General features: G+C 35.7%; 3 protein-coding genes and 1 non-coding gene across 5 annotated transcripts; 2 read left to right on the forward strand and 2 right to left on the reverse strand.

Annotated features, from left to right (window-relative positions):
• Positions 1 to 1,211: 1,211 nt before the first annotated feature.
• Positions 1,212 to 3,465, forward strand: LOC133290697 (uncharacterized). Its single transcript, XM_061488824.1, has 3 exons — positions 1,212 to 2,836; positions 2,944 to 3,175; positions 3,295 to 3,465. Exons 1-3 carry the CDS (start codon positions 1,212 to 1,214, stop codon positions 3,463 to 3,465), a joined length of 2,028 nt encoding a protein of 675 aa, XP_061344808.1.
• Positions 3,466 to 6,922: 3,457 nt separating this feature from the next.
• Positions 6,923 to 6,996, reverse strand: TRNAT-AGU (transfer RNA threonine (anticodon AGU)). Its single transcript has one exon. It is a non-coding gene; the product is annotated as a tRNA-Thr (tRNA).
• Positions 6,997 to 7,158: 162 nt separating this feature from the next.
• LOC133290672 (protein DEHYDRATION-INDUCED 19 homolog 7-like) lies at positions 7,159 to 9,797 on the forward strand. 2 transcript variants are annotated; one of them, XM_061488799.1, is made up of 5 exons: positions 7,159 to 7,383; positions 7,474 to 7,619; positions 8,235 to 8,303; positions 8,897 to 9,150; positions 9,434 to 9,797. In XM_061488799.1, exons 1-5 carry the CDS (start codon positions 7,317 to 7,319, stop codon positions 9,540 to 9,542), a joined length of 645 nt encoding a protein of 214 aa, XP_061344783.1. In that variant the 5' UTR covers positions 7,159 to 7,316; the 3' UTR covers positions 9,543 to 9,797. The 2 variants fall into 2 exon arrangements, with proteins under 2 accessions (XP_061344783.1, XP_061344782.1); XM_061488798.1 differs by having other exon boundaries at positions 8,235 to 8,312; positions 8,891 to 9,150; positions 9,434 to 9,789.
• A 1,193-nt stretch (positions 9,798 to 10,990) lies between these two features.
• Positions 10,991 to 15,846, reverse strand: LOC133290713 (uncharacterized). The gene is made up of 6 exons (XM_061488848.1): positions 15,220 to 15,846; positions 14,731 to 14,942; positions 12,001 to 12,259; positions 11,830 to 11,915; positions 11,656 to 11,747; positions 10,991 to 11,566 (listed from the first exon to the last, which is right to left on the reverse strand). The coding sequence occupies exons 1-6, from the start codon at positions 15,535 to 15,537 to the stop codon at positions 11,319 to 11,321; spliced, it is 1,215 nt and encodes a 404-aa protein (XP_061344832.1). The 5' UTR covers positions 15,538 to 15,846; the 3' UTR covers positions 10,991 to 11,318.
• Between the last annotated feature and the right edge of the window lie 1,007 nt (positions 15,847 to 16,853).

Genomic DNA, 16,853 nt, shown 5'->3' on the forward strand with positions numbered 1-16,853 from the left:
AGATGAGGTACGAAAATCAAAGTGAGAAAAAATAAGAGAAGTTGTCTCATGTGAAAGGAGAGTAATATTTCCCTTTATTTTATTTGAAATTTTTGTCGGGCTATCATGTGGCCTATTCACCCTGTTCTCTTAACTAGAGCTTGGGCTAATGTTGAAAAGCTAATTCATCCCTTCTGGCCCTTAACTTAGCCCATCCAAGTGTAGATTTTCTGTCATTTTGCTATTAAGTTTTAGTTGCTGTTGCGTATCTCCAATTTTTATGTGGCCCATATAGGAGGCAACATTATTTTCCGTAGCCTACTAATTTGTATTTATAAAGATTGATCTTTTCATTGATTAAGCTCTATATAAGGCCTGACGCAAACAAATTAAATTGTAAACCCAAATGGGGACAAACTAAAGACATCTCAAATCGTTCCACACAAAAAGGAAAAAAGACATCTTAAACCCATTGCAATATGACCCTAAAATACGATGTTGTCACTAACATTCGAAATTCATAAAACAAACCCTATTATCCACAATAATCAATATTAAGAATGTGTTAAAGAAATATAATAAAATCATTGTGTGCCTTCCCCTAACAGTTAAGTTTTTAGGAAGTTGATAGCATAATATGATATCAAGAGTCTAAGCTATTGGTGAAGGTAGATAATCATTTAATTGTATTTTTAACACGCCCTTAACAATCAATTCATCATGTTGAAGAGGTTGGCCATATTTTATTTTAGGATTGGAGAATGGTTATGATATGAGGGGAGAGCAAGGATAAACGGAAGAGGAGGGCCACGAAGTCAGTATAGCAGAAAGAAGAACAAAAAGAACTAAGAAATTCCCACATCGATATCGTGAGGAGTTGTAATTAGAAGGTTCATCAAAAGGTAGTTAGTTAGTTAGTGGTTAGTCAGTTACTAGTAGTTAGTTTGTTAGAAAGAGCAACAGACTTTGTTAAAAAGGAGAGTATGGATCCTTTAGTATAAAAGAGGATCTGAATGTAATGGAAAGGACTTTTGATCTGAGTAATAATAAAGCAGTTCAATTCTCATCTTCCTCTGTTTCTTCTCTTATTCTTCCTCTACTGTTCTTCGCAGATAAGGGTCATCATTTTCAATTGGTGCTTTCATCTAAACCATGCCTCTAGAAACAAGAGCATGTTCCATGGACAATCGTTTGGACCAGACTCAATCTGAGTTGACACGTTGAAGGATCAGATGAACAAGAAATTTCAAGAACTCACTTGCAAACTAGATGTAATCTTCGATAATTTCCAAGAAAGGAGTTCCTCATCATCATTAGCAGATACGGAGCATAGGAACATCAACGAAAATGATCATCAAGACTCTCATAATCTGAGACTCAAGGTTCCTCGGTTTGATGGATCCATGGATGCACAAGATTGGATCTTCAAAGTGGAACAATTCTTCGATTTTTATGATATGAACGAGACACAACGACTGCGGATTGCACCATTTTATTTCGAAGGGGAAGCCTTATCATGGTACCAATGGCTTAAGAAAAATACGACAATCACCTCGTGGCCAATGTTCCTCCAATCACTGCAAGTGAGGTTTGGGTCCTCTGAATGGGAAGATTATCAAGGACAACTAGCAAAGTTAACTCAACAGGGATCAGTCATTGATTATCAAGAGAAGTTTGAGACCTTGTCCAATAAGGTAAATGGTTTATCAGAATCATTTTTACTTAGTTGTTTCATTTATGGTTTGAAAACAATAACTCAACATAAAGTAAATTCATTTAGACCCACTACACTTACAAATGCCATAGCCTTGGCCAAAATACAGGAAGCCAAATTAGCCTGTAAATACTTTTATCCCAAACTTCATTCCCCGTACCCACCACTATTACCTACACCAACAAACACACCTATAACCAATCCTTCATCTTCCAAGAACCCTGTCAGTAACAATACCAACATTATCCAACCTAAGGAAACTATTCAAAGGCTAACACAGAGTCAAATACAAGAGAGAAGGGACAAGAACTTATGTTTTACTTGTGGAGAAAAATACTTTCGTGGCCATAAATGTAAAGCTTATGTACACATATTAATTGTACCGGATGAGGAATATTCATTGAGTGCTGATGCTAATGCTAGTGAAGAGTTGATGATACCAGATCAGGAACCGTTATTAGTGCAACATGAAACACCACAGATTAGTTTCCATGCTTTATCAGGCTTCGTGGTTCCACAAACTTTAAGATTTCATGGTCATATTGGGAAGTCAGAAATGTTACTATTGGTTGATGAAGGAAGTACTCATAACTTCCTGCAACCACAAATGGTCTCTTCCTTACATCTACCTATGTCTACAGACAGACAATTTGATGTTATGGTGGGGAATGGCCAAGTCCTGAAATGTCAAGGATTCTGTGCAGCAGTACCTGTCAAGATACATCAACACATTTTCCTAGTTGATTTCCAGGTGCTACCTATCCAAGGAGTGGATATGGTATTAGGAGTACAATGGCCACAACTCCTAGGCCCAATTGCAGTAGACTACCAACGTCTAACTATGGAATTCACATGGGAAGGAGAAGTTATTAAGTTACAAGGAGAACAACATAGCAGTCCTTTTTCCTTGAACCAATTTAAGAAGATCCACAATTCTGGTCAAATTGCCTCGCTATACCAGTTGACAGTGATAGACTCACAGCAAACTGTGCCCAATGAAGTTATGAGTCCACAAATTCAACAACTGCTAGTTGAATTTGAAGGAATATTTCAAAAGCCCACAAAATTACCCCCTCATCAAGACTTGAATCATGAAATTCATCTAGAAATACAATCACAGCCAGTCAATGTGAAGCCATACAGGTATCCACACTTCCAAAAGAATGAAATTGAAAAACAGGTAGCCAACATGTTGGAATCTGGTTTTATCAGGCATAGCACTAGTGCTTTTTGTTCACCTGTATTACTAGTCAAAAAGAAAGATGGCTCATGGAGATTTTGTATAGACTAAGAGCCCTTAATAGTATCACAATCAAGGATAGGTTTCCCATTCCTATAGCGGATGAGCTAATGGATGAATTGGGAGGATCCAAAAAAAATTCCAAGCTGGACTTGAGGGCATGGTATCATCAAATCAGAGTCCATCCCCCTGACATTCATAAAACCGCATTTAGGACACACCAAGGCCATTATGAGTTCTTGGTGATGCCTTTTGGTCTCACAAATGCACCTTTTACATTCCAAGCCACCATGAACCTACTGTTGCAACCATTCTTGAGGAGATTTGTAGCTGTGTTCTTTAATGACATATTGATTTACAGCCAATCCATCGAAGATCACTGGCAACACCTCTGGTTGGTACTTATTACATTGCAAAAATAATCAGTTTTATATCAAGAAAAGCAAATGCTCTTTTTACGCAGCAATCAGTGGAATATCTTGGCCACATTGTGTCAGCAGAAGGGGTCAATATGGATAAATCAAAAGTTTAAGCAATGGCAGATTGGCCAAATCCCAAAAACATAAAGCAATTAAGGGGATTCTTGGGACTTACTGACTACTATAGGAGATTTGTTCGCAACTATACAGCAATTGCAGCACCTCTTACGGATCTGTTAAAGAATGATTCATTCCTTTGGTCCTCCACTGCCCAGGAAGCATTTCAGCTACTCAAATTTGCCATGCTATCAGCACCAATTCGTATTCTTCCAAATTTTAACCAAGATTTCGTCATTGAAACTGATGTTTCTGATTTAGGGGTGGGAGCAGTGCTACTTCAAAAGAAACATCCAATAGCTTATTTTAGCAAAAAGCTATCATTGAGGATGCAAAAAGCTTCAGCTTATGTGAGAGAGCTATATGCAATCACAGAAGCCGTGAAGAAATGGCGTCAGTACTTGCTAGGGAGGAGGTTTCTTATCCGCACGGATCAAAAAAACCTTAGAGCTTTACTTGATCAAGTGGTACAAACACCAGAACAACAGTATTATTTGGCTAAGTTACTAGGATTTCAGTATTCCATAGTATACAAGTCAGGGAAGGAAAATAGAGTAGCTGATGCTCTATCTAGACATCCAGCTGCCTTTTCATTGTATACACTATCCACGGTTCAGTTTGACATTTTGGACACCTTACGCAAGGAGAATAAGGAATCCAAATATTTTTTGCAGCTTCACAATGAGTTGAACATGCAACCAGGAAGCACAAATATGGATATCAGAGATGGGCTCTTACTCAAACAAGGAAAACTATTACTGGATCCCACATCAGCTTTAATACAGAAATCTTGCAAGAGACACATGCTACACCAGTTGGGGGTCATCATGGAATACAGAAGACAGTAGCCAGAACTTCGGTGCATTCACATGGCCAGGTTTGCATCAAGATGTTAAAAAATTTGTGAATCAATGCTTGATTTGTCAACAATCTAAGTACTCCGCTTAAGCTCCTGCAGGTTTGCTACAACCCATTCCAATACCAGAAAAGGTTTGGAAAGATCTAACTCTGAATTTTATCATAGGCCTACCAAACTCTAATGCTTACACTACTATCCTAGTCATAGTTGACAGATTATCTAAATATGCTCACTTTGGAGCATTACCAACCAAATTTAATGCAGCAAAAGTAGCACTTCTATTTTCTCAAATGATTTGCAAGTTACATGGGTTCCCAAGATCATTGATTTCTGACCGTGATCCAGTATGGACAGAGTTGTTCCAATTAAGTGGCACGATACTTAAGAGAACCACAACCTATCATCCTCAATCTGATGGACAATCAGAGGTGGTGAACAGGACATTGGAACAGTACTTGCGGTGTTTTGTAGCTGACCAACCCAGACATTGGTTCAACTTCTTGCATTGGGCAGAGTTTAGCTATAATACAAACACGCCTGAAGATGAAGAGGAAGCGCACAGGAAGGGGAAATACAAAACGAAGTGAAACTTGCAAACAATGCGAGAAGAAGAATTTAAAAGGTCCTGACCCTACTCTGCTTAGAACCTATTCTAGGCGCGAAGATGAAAGGGTTGCAAACGGTTAAGCAACCAGGGACAAAAGGGTGATTTCGCCCTGCACGCATTAAATGCGAGCAATCATCACGTACACAAATGCAGAACGACTCGTTAACCACGATGCATTAATCTCAAATAGCCATAAGACACGTGGAGCTTATAACCGTCAAGGTGAAGTAAAAGGTCACGTTGAAATGACAAGAGTCAGGCACGATCTTATCCATGACATGATGACCGAGGTCTACACCACGACCTAATACGAACAAATGAGATTTCAGCAAAGAGAAAGAAAACATGAAATTACTCAGAAAAAGCACATAATATCACTGACATGGCGGACATCAAGACTATGTCCGAGGTACTGATGTACCCCGGCAACACCTCGGCACAGCAAGATCAGATAACACGCAAACACCCCAGCATTCCGAGCTTCGGAATACCAGGCTTGGAGGCAACTGTTATGGATATATGTCATATCCTAACTACCTACCTAAGAATCCACTAAGGTGGTGTTTGGTTGGGGGCTTTTCAGCGGATATCTATCTTTCTCGAGTATGGCTTTTAGAAACACCATGTTTGTTTCAACGTTTTTCACCAAAAACTCATCTATCCAATTTGTCTGGATTTATGAGAAACATAGATATCCGCACTGTTTAGAAACCAATTTGAAGGTGGGATTTTTCGGAAAACCGGTTATCTGGCTTTTAATGCACTGTTGATTTCATAAAGTTACCTAATTTTCCCAGTAAAGTTTTTCCCCACCAAACAACTTTTTTTTTACATTTTTCTACCTATCTCACTTTATCTATCTTTCCAATCATTTCTCTATCTATCTCATTTCCCTACTATTCCAAAAAATTTCCTGAACCAAACGCCCCCTAAGGGATAAATGCTCAATTATCCTAACAATATTAAACAACAAGATACTAGGGATAGAGTCCTTATCTCAATAGCCAGGAAGCTGAATCATACTACAACTGGGAGATCTACAAAAATTCTGGAGGTAACCGTTATAAATAAAAGGCTAAAGACCCCAGATATACACTTTTGAACCTATCTATTATTACTGCCAACACTGTGCACACACCCACGTCTTGGCTATAAGCCTATTGCTTGTACGCAGTGATTGAGATATTGGCTATAGGCCAAAGGCATACCTAATTCCACGGTAACTCCGAGCGCATACCATGCAGTATAGCAATACGGTCTTTCCAGAACCTAACAGTATTATTATTATTATTAGAAATCTTCATTCACAATTAGATTTTGAATAAATAAATTCAACCCAAAATAAAAGTAGGTTTTGTTTGAGTTTCCAATTATTACAAATATATATAGAGAAACTATAAATTGTATTTTTACTTGGTGTTGCATTGCTGTGGGGGATTTTAGACCCCAGGTATACACTTTTGAACCTATCTATTATTACTGCCAACACTGTGCACACACCCACGTCTTGGCTATAAGCCTATTGCTTGTACGCAGTGATTGAGATATTGGCTATAGGCCAAAGGCATACCTAATTCCACGGTAACTCCGAGCGCATACCATACAGTATAGCAATACGGTCTTTCCAGGACCTAACAGTATTATTATTATTATTAGAAATCTTCATTCATAATTAGATTTTGAATAAATAAATTCAACCCAAAATAAAAGTAGGTTTTGTTTGAGTTTCCAATTATTACAAATATATATAGAGAAACTATAAATTGTATTTTTACTTGGTGTTGCATTGCTGTGGGGGATTTTAGAAATAGGTTGTGTTACACCTTAATAGATAAGATGGGTAAAAGTACATAAATCTGTTGTGTGAGAGAAATTGCTCAAGGTTAAAAATAGTTTCGACTTTCGAGAATAAGCGACACGAGTGTTAGGCGGAGGAAGAAATGAATAAATCAAGTTAAATGAACAAAGAAAAAAAAATTATGAAAAATGCTCTCGTTGAGAGTCGAACTCAAGACCTCCCGCTTACTAAACGGGTGCTCTAACCAACTGAGCTACGAGAGCTGCTTAGTTCTCATAACTCCGTTAATAATATAAATATAAAACTAGAATCGGGAACATGATTCCCGCGTACAAGAACGGGTGACCGGAAAAAGTAGTTAAAGGGGTATTTAGGAAATTAGACAGTGAGCCACATGGTGATTTCTCCATTAACAGCAAAGCACACCATCTTTCTTAATTATAACTAAGAAACAAAAACACCACAACAACACACTGTTCTGTTTCTAAGGATACACTCTCTCTCTATCCTCAATCTCCATCTTAGGGTTTCGTTTCATCTTCGACGCACTCGCACTCCAATTTCCACTTTCCTTCTCTCCAAAATGGACTCCGATTCCTGGATTTCTGCTCGTCTCTCAAGCTCCTCACGCCGCTATCATTCTCGATCTGGTCACTCACCTTCTCTCAAACCATTCCCCACTACTTCTTTTTTTTTTTTTTTTTTTATGGTATTTTAAAATGAATCGGTGTTGTTTGCAGATCTGTACCTCGGTGGTCTCGACGATACCGACGGTGGCGATGATTTCAGAGCGGAGTTCCTCTGCCCTTTCTGCGCTGAGGATTACGACGTCGTTGGCCTCTGTTGCCACATTGACGAGGACCATCCTCTCGAAGCCAAGAATGGGGTATCCATTTTTATTTTTTTTTGCACTTCATTTCTCAATTCAAAATCCTCGCCTTTGATTTTTCTATTAGGAACTAGGAACACAACGTTGTAAAATAATAATAATATTGTGATATTAATAGTTTGGAAAATTTGTGTGTTATTATTAATGGAAAGAAGCATATGAAGGGAGGACCAAAATATGCTTGTATCTTGGCTTAACAGTTACTGTATTATCTTTTCAGAAAAAAAGTGTGTTTTTTTTTTTAAAGAAAAATAAAAGTACAAATTGGCTGTCTTGTTACAACTTGAGAAGTGGTCCAGTTTGTAATAGTGAGGATAACCACTAGATGAGTGAGTGGGTATGCTTGGTACTTGAAGAAGAATATGCCTTCTTATCATAATTGTGTTTCTGGGCTGAAATTACTTTTCTACCAATTTTTGTTTGATGCGCAAACGTACATGTTGTATTTGCGTAGGATGACGTGTTTTTTAACCTCATTTTTTTCTTAATTAGACTTGATCTCGAGAGAGGATTTCTTTGTGTGAACTGTTATTGCCGTGAACGGTTATTGCCTTTGTTTTTTAGTGTTTATCTGCTGACTGTGGTTGTTGCTTGGGTTGCTTATATCTTCAGGTGTGTCCGGTTTGCGGAAAAAAGGTGGGAATGGATCTTGTTGGACATATTACCACGCAACATGGGAATTTTTTAAAAATATCCTTTTTTGCGGGTGGTTTTGTTTGATGTTTTTGTTCTTGCTGTTTCAATTTCTCTGTAAATTAGATCCTTGCTCATGTGTTGTTGGGGGCGGGGGTGGGGAATCAAGTTGTAGACTTAATAGGCGTCTCAATTGTTTGATACTCTTGAAGTTTAAAAACTTTGCTGCGCATATTTGATGGATATGTACAATTTGTTGGAAAGTGAGTATTTCAATATTTAGCAAGCATTTGTTTAGTTTATTTGAAATGAAGAGCAGCCGTTATTTGCCTCTTAGTAGGTATGGTATGCTGTATCTGATGAATTTGTCTAATGTGGCTAGTAATTGTATGTAGTTATTCTAGTATTTCAGCATTGTTAAATGGTAATAATATCTTGTGCTATCTTCTATCAATGTAATAAGTATATAAAACAAGTCGTTGTGTCAGGTGAACCAATTTTGTATTTGCATTGCCTCATGTAATTATTTCATTCCATGTACAATTATTTTGGCCAAATGTTTTGGTTTTCTTGGTTTAGTTTCTATAACAGTGTCAGACTGGAGACTTCAAAGTTTTTCCGTAACAAGAAATTACGTGCAGCGTAAAAGAAGGGTCAGGAAAGGAGGCTCTAGTTCAACATTTTCTATATTGAGAAAAGAGTTGCGAGAAGGAGCCTTGCAGTCCCTTCTGGGAGGTTCTTCGTACGTAGCTTCCTCCAATTCTGAGCCTGATCCTCTGTTGTCATCATTTATTTTTAATCCGGTTGTAGCTGATGAATCTGTTAGTGTACAATCTTGTCCTTCCATCGAAGTTGCCCCAGTTAAAGAAAGCTCAAAAGATGATTTCTTGGAAAGGTAGGAGTGTTGATATTGTTGTTTGATTAAGCTTTACTTTGTTTGAGATATAAATGGGAAATTTGTAGGGTTTATTTCTTTTTTAAATGAAAATTCTAGTATTAGATGTATGCGCAGGTGTGATAGGTGTTATACTCAGTATGAGGTTAAATATGTTACCGTATGACTTGAACTGTAATATGATCATTTTAGAATCTTGGCATACTGCTTCAAAGCCCTTTTTTTTTTTTGTCACTCAGAACTAGTTTTAAACTTCTTGTCTGACAATAGTGTATGGTTACAGAAAAATTGAACAGTTACAGCTGTCGGACGAGGATCAAGTAGAGAAGGCTCGAAGGTTTGATTTCGTGCAAGGGCTGCTGATGTCCACCATTCTTGATGATAAATTATGACTGAAATTATTGTAGCTCGTATGCCATTATTGTATTAGGAGCAGGAGCTATAAGCACGAGGGAGGAGTTTACTCAGAATGGTGCCAAGTGGTTGTAGTAGCTAGATCGGATAAATATGTAATGTATCTATAAATTATGTTCATAAAATGCAAAGATGGAAGAACCCTTTTTATCCTGTTTGAGTTCTATGTTAGTTCCAAATAACCAATGGGAATAAAATTCGTTTGACGAGAATGGAACAATGGGCGCAGTACAATTCAGAGCATCTTTGTGTTTTAGGCTTTTCTTTAAGATTTTCCTCGATAACCCAAAAAAAAAAAAAAGGTAAGGGCACTGGAGTGTCAATTTGAGCTAATCTTCCGGAACAGTTGTTGAGTTTTCAGCTGCGTATTTATCATAAGCTTGACGCGGAGTGGTGTTCTTAGGACCGAGTATTGGTTAGTTATGAACTTGTATTGTTTCAAAATATCTGATGTTTGAATTGCAGTGATTAAAGAAAATATCAATTATGATAATATAACTGTACATGATTAGATTACTCTTTATTATCAAATTATTATTAATTTGTTGACATTTTTTTTTTATTTTATCTAGTGAAAATATAAAAACAAGAATAATTTTAAAAGTAATTAGTCTTTGTTTAACTTCTAGAGGGTTAAAATTGAAAGGAAACTAATTCTTAATGAGTATAGTTTTTTATTTTATTCACGTAAGTTTTTTTTTTTTTTTTTTAAATTTTTTAGAATTGATCTGTTTAAGTATTTAAAATAGAGGGAACTGTAAAGCAAAAATAATTTTAGGGAGGGTATATTGATTTATTGATTTCATTGATTTGGTTTTAATGTACAGATTATACCATCCTATGGTACTAGACAAAACGATACCAGACTATAGAATATATTTCAGTTGATATTAAAATTATACTATAAAATTATTTACTTACTAGATTTGATATATAATAGCTCCTATCTGTTATTAGTCAATGTCGTTGGTCCTAGGATCTGCTTTCCATATTCTCTCGAGTTTGCTAAAAAACCGCGATTTCTAATGTTGCTTTATTAATAAGTTAAGAATCCTCTTAGAATAAGAATGAGAAAATAAAATTCCTTAGTATAAATTTTAAAAATAAAAATAAAATACTTTGATTATGTTTTGAATTTTTTTTCTTTTTATTAAAAAAAACTATTTGTTTATCTTTAAAAAACTGGCCTTAAATTCTTTACAATGAATATATTTCTGAAATATATTTTAATATTTTAGTTTCAGATTTTAACCAGCTGTTGCCTTCAATTTTATTAAAGGGATGACTAAGTTACCACTAGTGCCGGTCGCAAAATAGGAAAATCCAGGTAATCCTAATGGAATATCCCTTGGACTTAGTTACAACAATAGCCGTTATCAAGAATAAACCAGTAGTACTGGAATCCTGTAGGATAATTGCATCTCACAATAAGGATGTGTATATTGAGGAATATGATGTCAGCCATAGTCTGTACAAAACTAGACACAAAATTCCAGGTGAAACACGTATTTTACAGAGACAATTGGACCTTTTCTTCATCATCATACAAGAAAGAAGCAGAAACTGTTGGTTAGAGGCCTCCTCTTAAAACAGAAGAACAGACCCTTTTAATATGAACCCTGAATCCCTCACTGAAGCAATGGCCCTGTTGTTCTATTTCAAGACAACACAAGTAATCCTGGCAGAGAGGATACCACTAGTTCATAAAATGGGACTTGGGAGTTGGGGTGCTTCAGTTTCAGAGAAAACACTACTCATCTCCAATACGAATAATGGGAGGTAAAGTGATTGTAATCAGGATGGTTAACACTCAATAGCCTAATCCAGTTGTCAGCAGCTCGCAACAGAGAATTAGCTTTCTGACCTTCAGAAACCCCATCAGGATCCCAGATAGAAACTTTGAACTTATTAAAGGCAAGTCCAAAGACTGGTAATGATAGCTTGGATGAGATGTCCCTACTTCTTGAACAGTGAATATGAAACCCATCATCAGTATTTGGACCTGATTCAAATAACACTGTTATAATTGATCCCCTTACATTACATGCACTTAGCACATATAGAAACTAGCCAAAAGACAGCATGACATACTTTGCAAAGCTGTTGACAGGGAATGGAATGTCAGGAAGCAGGCGCTCAGGGTTTGTAGTGTAGGACCAGTAGGTATTCTGTATATTGGATACCTGCATATAATTTTAAATTAGTACTAATCATGTGTCAACCAACCCTAACAATCTCACAATTAAAAGGATGAGATAAACATACCAAGCCAATGAAACCCAACTTGCAGGTGAAAGATCACAGCTCCGGTATGTCTTCAACCCAGGAAATTGACGTGCAAGGTTAGAAATCTGAGGCACGAAATATAATTCTTTGTTAGGATTGAAAAACAACATAATCTCAAAGTGGAACCGATCCAAAGGATAATGTTCTTGCCTTATCTGCTAATGGCTCACGATTATAAGGTGTTTCATGCTCAAAGTATTCAAATATAAGTTGACCAGGTGGGTTGCAGCTATCAGTCTCATCACTTGATGAACCCATGAACGGTTTACTTTTTAGTGAAACTTTTTCCAGACCATGATTGCTTGGATCTGACAAGTTAGGCTTGATCCAACTGCCCTGATAACAGCTGCTGCTGCTATCACTGCTTGTCTCTCTAGCTGATTCAGAGTCACTCTCTTGATTGGGTCTCCTGCAATATGATGGAAACGAGAATGAAACCGATTCATAGATTCAACAAATAAGTGGTTTGCTAGGTCTTGTAACTCAGCCAAAGTAGTAAACAGGTGCATAGAAAAGGGTCGAACGTGGATGCCTACATCTGAAAATAGGACAAAAAGCTGACAATAGGAAAAATGATAAAGTAGTCTCCTTATTCTGAACTCCTAGCATCTAAATGGATGTTTGTCATTATAAAATTATAGGTTAAACACGTATGCTATTGAATGTCATTTACAACTTGCAGGCAATACCAAGACTACGAGCAACACGAAAAAATAGTTTCAAAGATACGCCAGGGGACAGTATTATTCTGAGAATTTAATAGAGTTCTGGAGTGTGGACAGTCGAGCAAATATGCTAAATTCAACCCACAAACAGACACAGCTAACATGTGATAAACTCAATTAGAAAGATAAGTAAAATCAGATTACCTAAATAAGCCATATTCCTATAAGTTTTAGGCTAAGACAGCTCCTGAAAAGTCATTTAATAGCGCAGGACAACAGAGGGAAGATCCACACTAGTCACTTTATTTTTCTGCTCAACTCAAGATTAGATCACATACCCTTGGTCCGCAAGTTGGATACTGTCTTATTCATCTATCTCCAAAATTCTATAGACAAAATGATATGAACTTGTTGGCCAAGGTTATAAAAGATATTCAACGTAGGACAGTTAGTCTTTCCTCCAACTTGAACTTATGTGTTATAGCTTCACCTAGAGCATGTTCAGTAGAACATGCCGAAGGCATCTCCATAGCACAATAATCAGAAGCCAAGCCTAAAAATGACTAATCAGACTAATCGGGCTAGTGTCACCTTTAAGATTCTTGGGCTTGACATCCCAAACTATGGCACCTTAAAATGGGTATAGTCCCTTAGTTCCTGATCAGGCTTTGAGAAGCAATAAGGAAATAAAGTTGAACCATCACTAACAGCTTAAGCTTTGGTGTAGAAAGTGTGATTCTACAATATATAAGGGAACATATCAGGAAAGAGGAACTGATTTGATCATTCAGTCATGGTTTTATTATTTTAGTCATTTAAACCTATTACATCAGGTTCTAATCATTGATTTTGTTTTGATTTAATGGTTCAAATTAGCTCATTTAATAAGAGAGAGAGAGAGAGAGAGAGAGAGAGAGAGAGAGAGAAGGAGGGAGGAAGAAAGGATAGGCTAACTTTATAGAGAATAGTTGAAATTGGCAGTGATGAAGAGAGAAAAATCATGTTAAAATTATATATTAAAAATTAATAAAAAATTTCATATGCACAAATTCATTCATTAAATAGCAAGTAAAAAGGATAAGAAAAGATACTCCATATAAAATTTTAAAATTAACTTAAAAAAATGAACACGATAGACAAACTGATTTTTATTATATTTATGTATTACTTAAGTAAATTACAATTTTTTTATATTTTATTAAATTACTTATAAATGTTTTTTATTTAAAATTTGTGTGCCAAACTCTTTTGTATTTTTTTTATATAAATTAGTCAAAATTGTTACTTTTTTTTATCTTTCCCTTTTTTTAATGTAATTAGATTAGACAAGTTCTCTTTTAGCATTAAATTTTTTGTTAGTATTCCCATTTTTCATTAAATTTGATAATCCTAAGTTACAAAAATATCCTTAAGACAAAGTTTCGTTGATAACAAAATGTGGAGGTTGCTAACCTCTATATATATATATATATATATATATATATATATATATATATATATATATATGAGTGTAATAACACTCATAACATCCCTGCATGGATATTCTGACCAGATGATAATGGTGCGTGTAGGGGTGGGTAATGAGTGTAATAACACATGAGTTGTCAAACTCATAAAATATGTGATAATACAACACTGGATGACAATACAAAACTTTTTTACATTCGCAATACATCAAAACTAAAACTCTAATTTGTTTATGGCCCTGGCCATCCTACGGGTTAGAGGATCAAATCTCTAAGTATGTGTACAGATAAGGAGGCTTGGTGACCGACAGCATCAGAAGCAACAGTCAAGTTTTTATGCAACATGAATTGGGCGTGGTATAATCCATCACATTCAAGTCTAGTAAGTTCAAATCGGAGGGGGCTCTGCTAGTCTGCTCAAAAACTAATGATTTATAAGATCTGAGATGCTTGCTCTAAACGTTTTAAGTTTTCACTGGTAGTATAGTTCTGAACTGTTAAATTTGGACCACATTTAAATAATGCAGAATTAGATGCACAATTATAAGTACATCTAACTCTCCACTAAGTTAAAAAAAGGAAAAATAAAATAAAATACTCATCAAATATTATAGTGAACAATCCAGAATCAGTACAACAATAAAAAATAAAAAAAAACAATTACTTCAGAATGTCAAAATGTTAGGAATTTGGTCAATGAATGAAGAGGGAACATGTAGAACTAACATTTATCACAGTAAAACACTGACCTTAAGCACAGGGAAGGTTTTGACGGATCAATATAAAGCTGAATGGCAGACAAGGAGACATAGTAATACTGCGTGACGGATTCATTACCATCCATAACCAGAGGAACACCAGCCCCATATGCACTCCATTCCTTAAAAGATTCCCACAAGTCCCCAAGAACAAAGTATGAATGCAACTCTGTCTCCTTTGTTTTCCATCTCCTCACACTTCTCTGTTGATCCATACAAAAAATTTCCACCAAAATAAGCCCAACAATGCCCTTTGAAACAAAATAAGCAATCATAGTCACACCAATCTGTTTGCATTATTACCTCAATTCAGGGGATATTCTTAAAAGAAAGTATCATCCTAATTTATTCAATGCATAAAGAACGAGTCTTGATTACATTAGAAATCAAACTTTTCACTGCAAATTAATAAAACTAAATAAAATAATAAAAAAAAGGATCATAAACTCGTATCATGAAAATTGAAAAGCATCGATTTACCATGGGAAAATATTGGGCGGGAACATGTGGGGTTATGTGCTCCAAGAATCGACCCAAATTGGAGACGTCACTCGTTGTCCCCCTCGAAGAAATGGAGTAACCGGAAGAGGAACCAGGCCTGTTCTCCGACAACGTTGACCCCCGTTCCTGCTTCCGGTTGTGTTCTCGTTCTTGTTCTTGTTCTTGTTCTTGTTCTTGTTCTTGTTCTTGTCTGCATTTCCGAAACCGTGGTGGGTTGTAGAAACGATTCTCGCCGCGAAACCGGAGGCTCCGGACGCAGTCCTCGCCGGCGATCGCGGCGCCACCGGAGGCCGACATTGGCGATTGGGTTCCGGCGTTGACAGTTAATGAGAACGAGGAAACGACGACGTTGGCATGGGTTACGACTTACGAGACTAAGAATGAACAATGACCCGTGACAGTGGAACAAGGGTCTATTTACTGAGGTTTTTCAAAAAAACTTAATATTATTTTAATATTTTGGTTTTTATTTTATTTCTTCAGAAAACAATGCGTCTCGAAAGCCATAGATCGGAAAGGCAGTGAGGGATATTGAAATTGGAAGGGTCTAGAAATTACAAAGTACATAAAACCCAATATTGTAATCTATATAAACCAATTCTAGGATGTATCTTGTTTTCAAGCGACACAAGGAGCAAACAATAGTTAACAGTTACCAACTTCATTTGGATGCCACAAAGCCCATCATGTACTTACCTCGAAGGTTCCAGAGATTATAGACAAATGTTACTTATTAAGTCTTGACTCTTGAGAAAACTTGCAAACTTGATGGAACTTGAGAAATGGCATCATATTCATATATATGGAAGGGGCGGTTCCCCTTTTTAAAATGACAATTTTTTTTTTTAAATAATAATAGATTATTAGTTTTGAAGATACTTATAAAAAGGTGAATATGATTATAAGAAGAAGAAGAAAATATAAAGTAAGTAATTTTAAAATTATCACCGTTAATTTATTTTTATATGATTCATAATCATAATATGTTAAATAAAATATAAGAGGATTCATTGTCATTGATTTTAATATTAGTTCTTTTTTGGAAATATTTGTAATAGTTAACTCTTTTTATTAGTCTTAATAATATTTATAATTTTAATCCAAATAATATTCTGAATTGCGAGTGAATCTAATCCAAATCGGTTTTTTTAACCGAATCAAACAATTTAAAGTTTAAACCAATTCGATTTAAATAATTAATTCTTAATTAGTTTCAAACGAGTTCGGAATCAATTTGAATTAAAACAAATCAGTTCAATTTTTTTTTTAAATTCAAACAAATTCTTTTAATTCCGTTTAATTTTTAAATCAATTCAATTGTCAAAATTCATTTAAATAAATATGATTAAATTCGATTCAGTTCAATTATTTTACACGACACTGATCAGCTTAATTTCAGTGGACAGGTAGCCTCCTACTCTACAATGCTACAGTTAGACAGATGACACTTCTCAAACTAATTTTGTTAACCCTATATAGATGGTGAGTTTTATGTGGATTATACTACAAGTGGAAAGGTCTTTATTTAATAAGCTGGTTACGTAACTTTATATATGTTTGATGTTAAATAAATAGAAAAGTCATTTATTTTTGTCTTTTAAACATAAAAGTTT

This window comes from Gastrolobium bilobum, unplaced genomic scaffold (genome assembly GCF_033153095.1).
Source record: "Gastrolobium bilobum isolate Gb01-03AN ecotype WA unplaced genomic scaffold, APGP_CSIRO_Gbil_v1 utg5903, whole genome shotgun sequence".
Taxonomy (NCBI): domain Eukaryota; kingdom Viridiplantae; phylum Streptophyta; class Magnoliopsida; order Fabales; family Fabaceae; genus Gastrolobium; species Gastrolobium bilobum.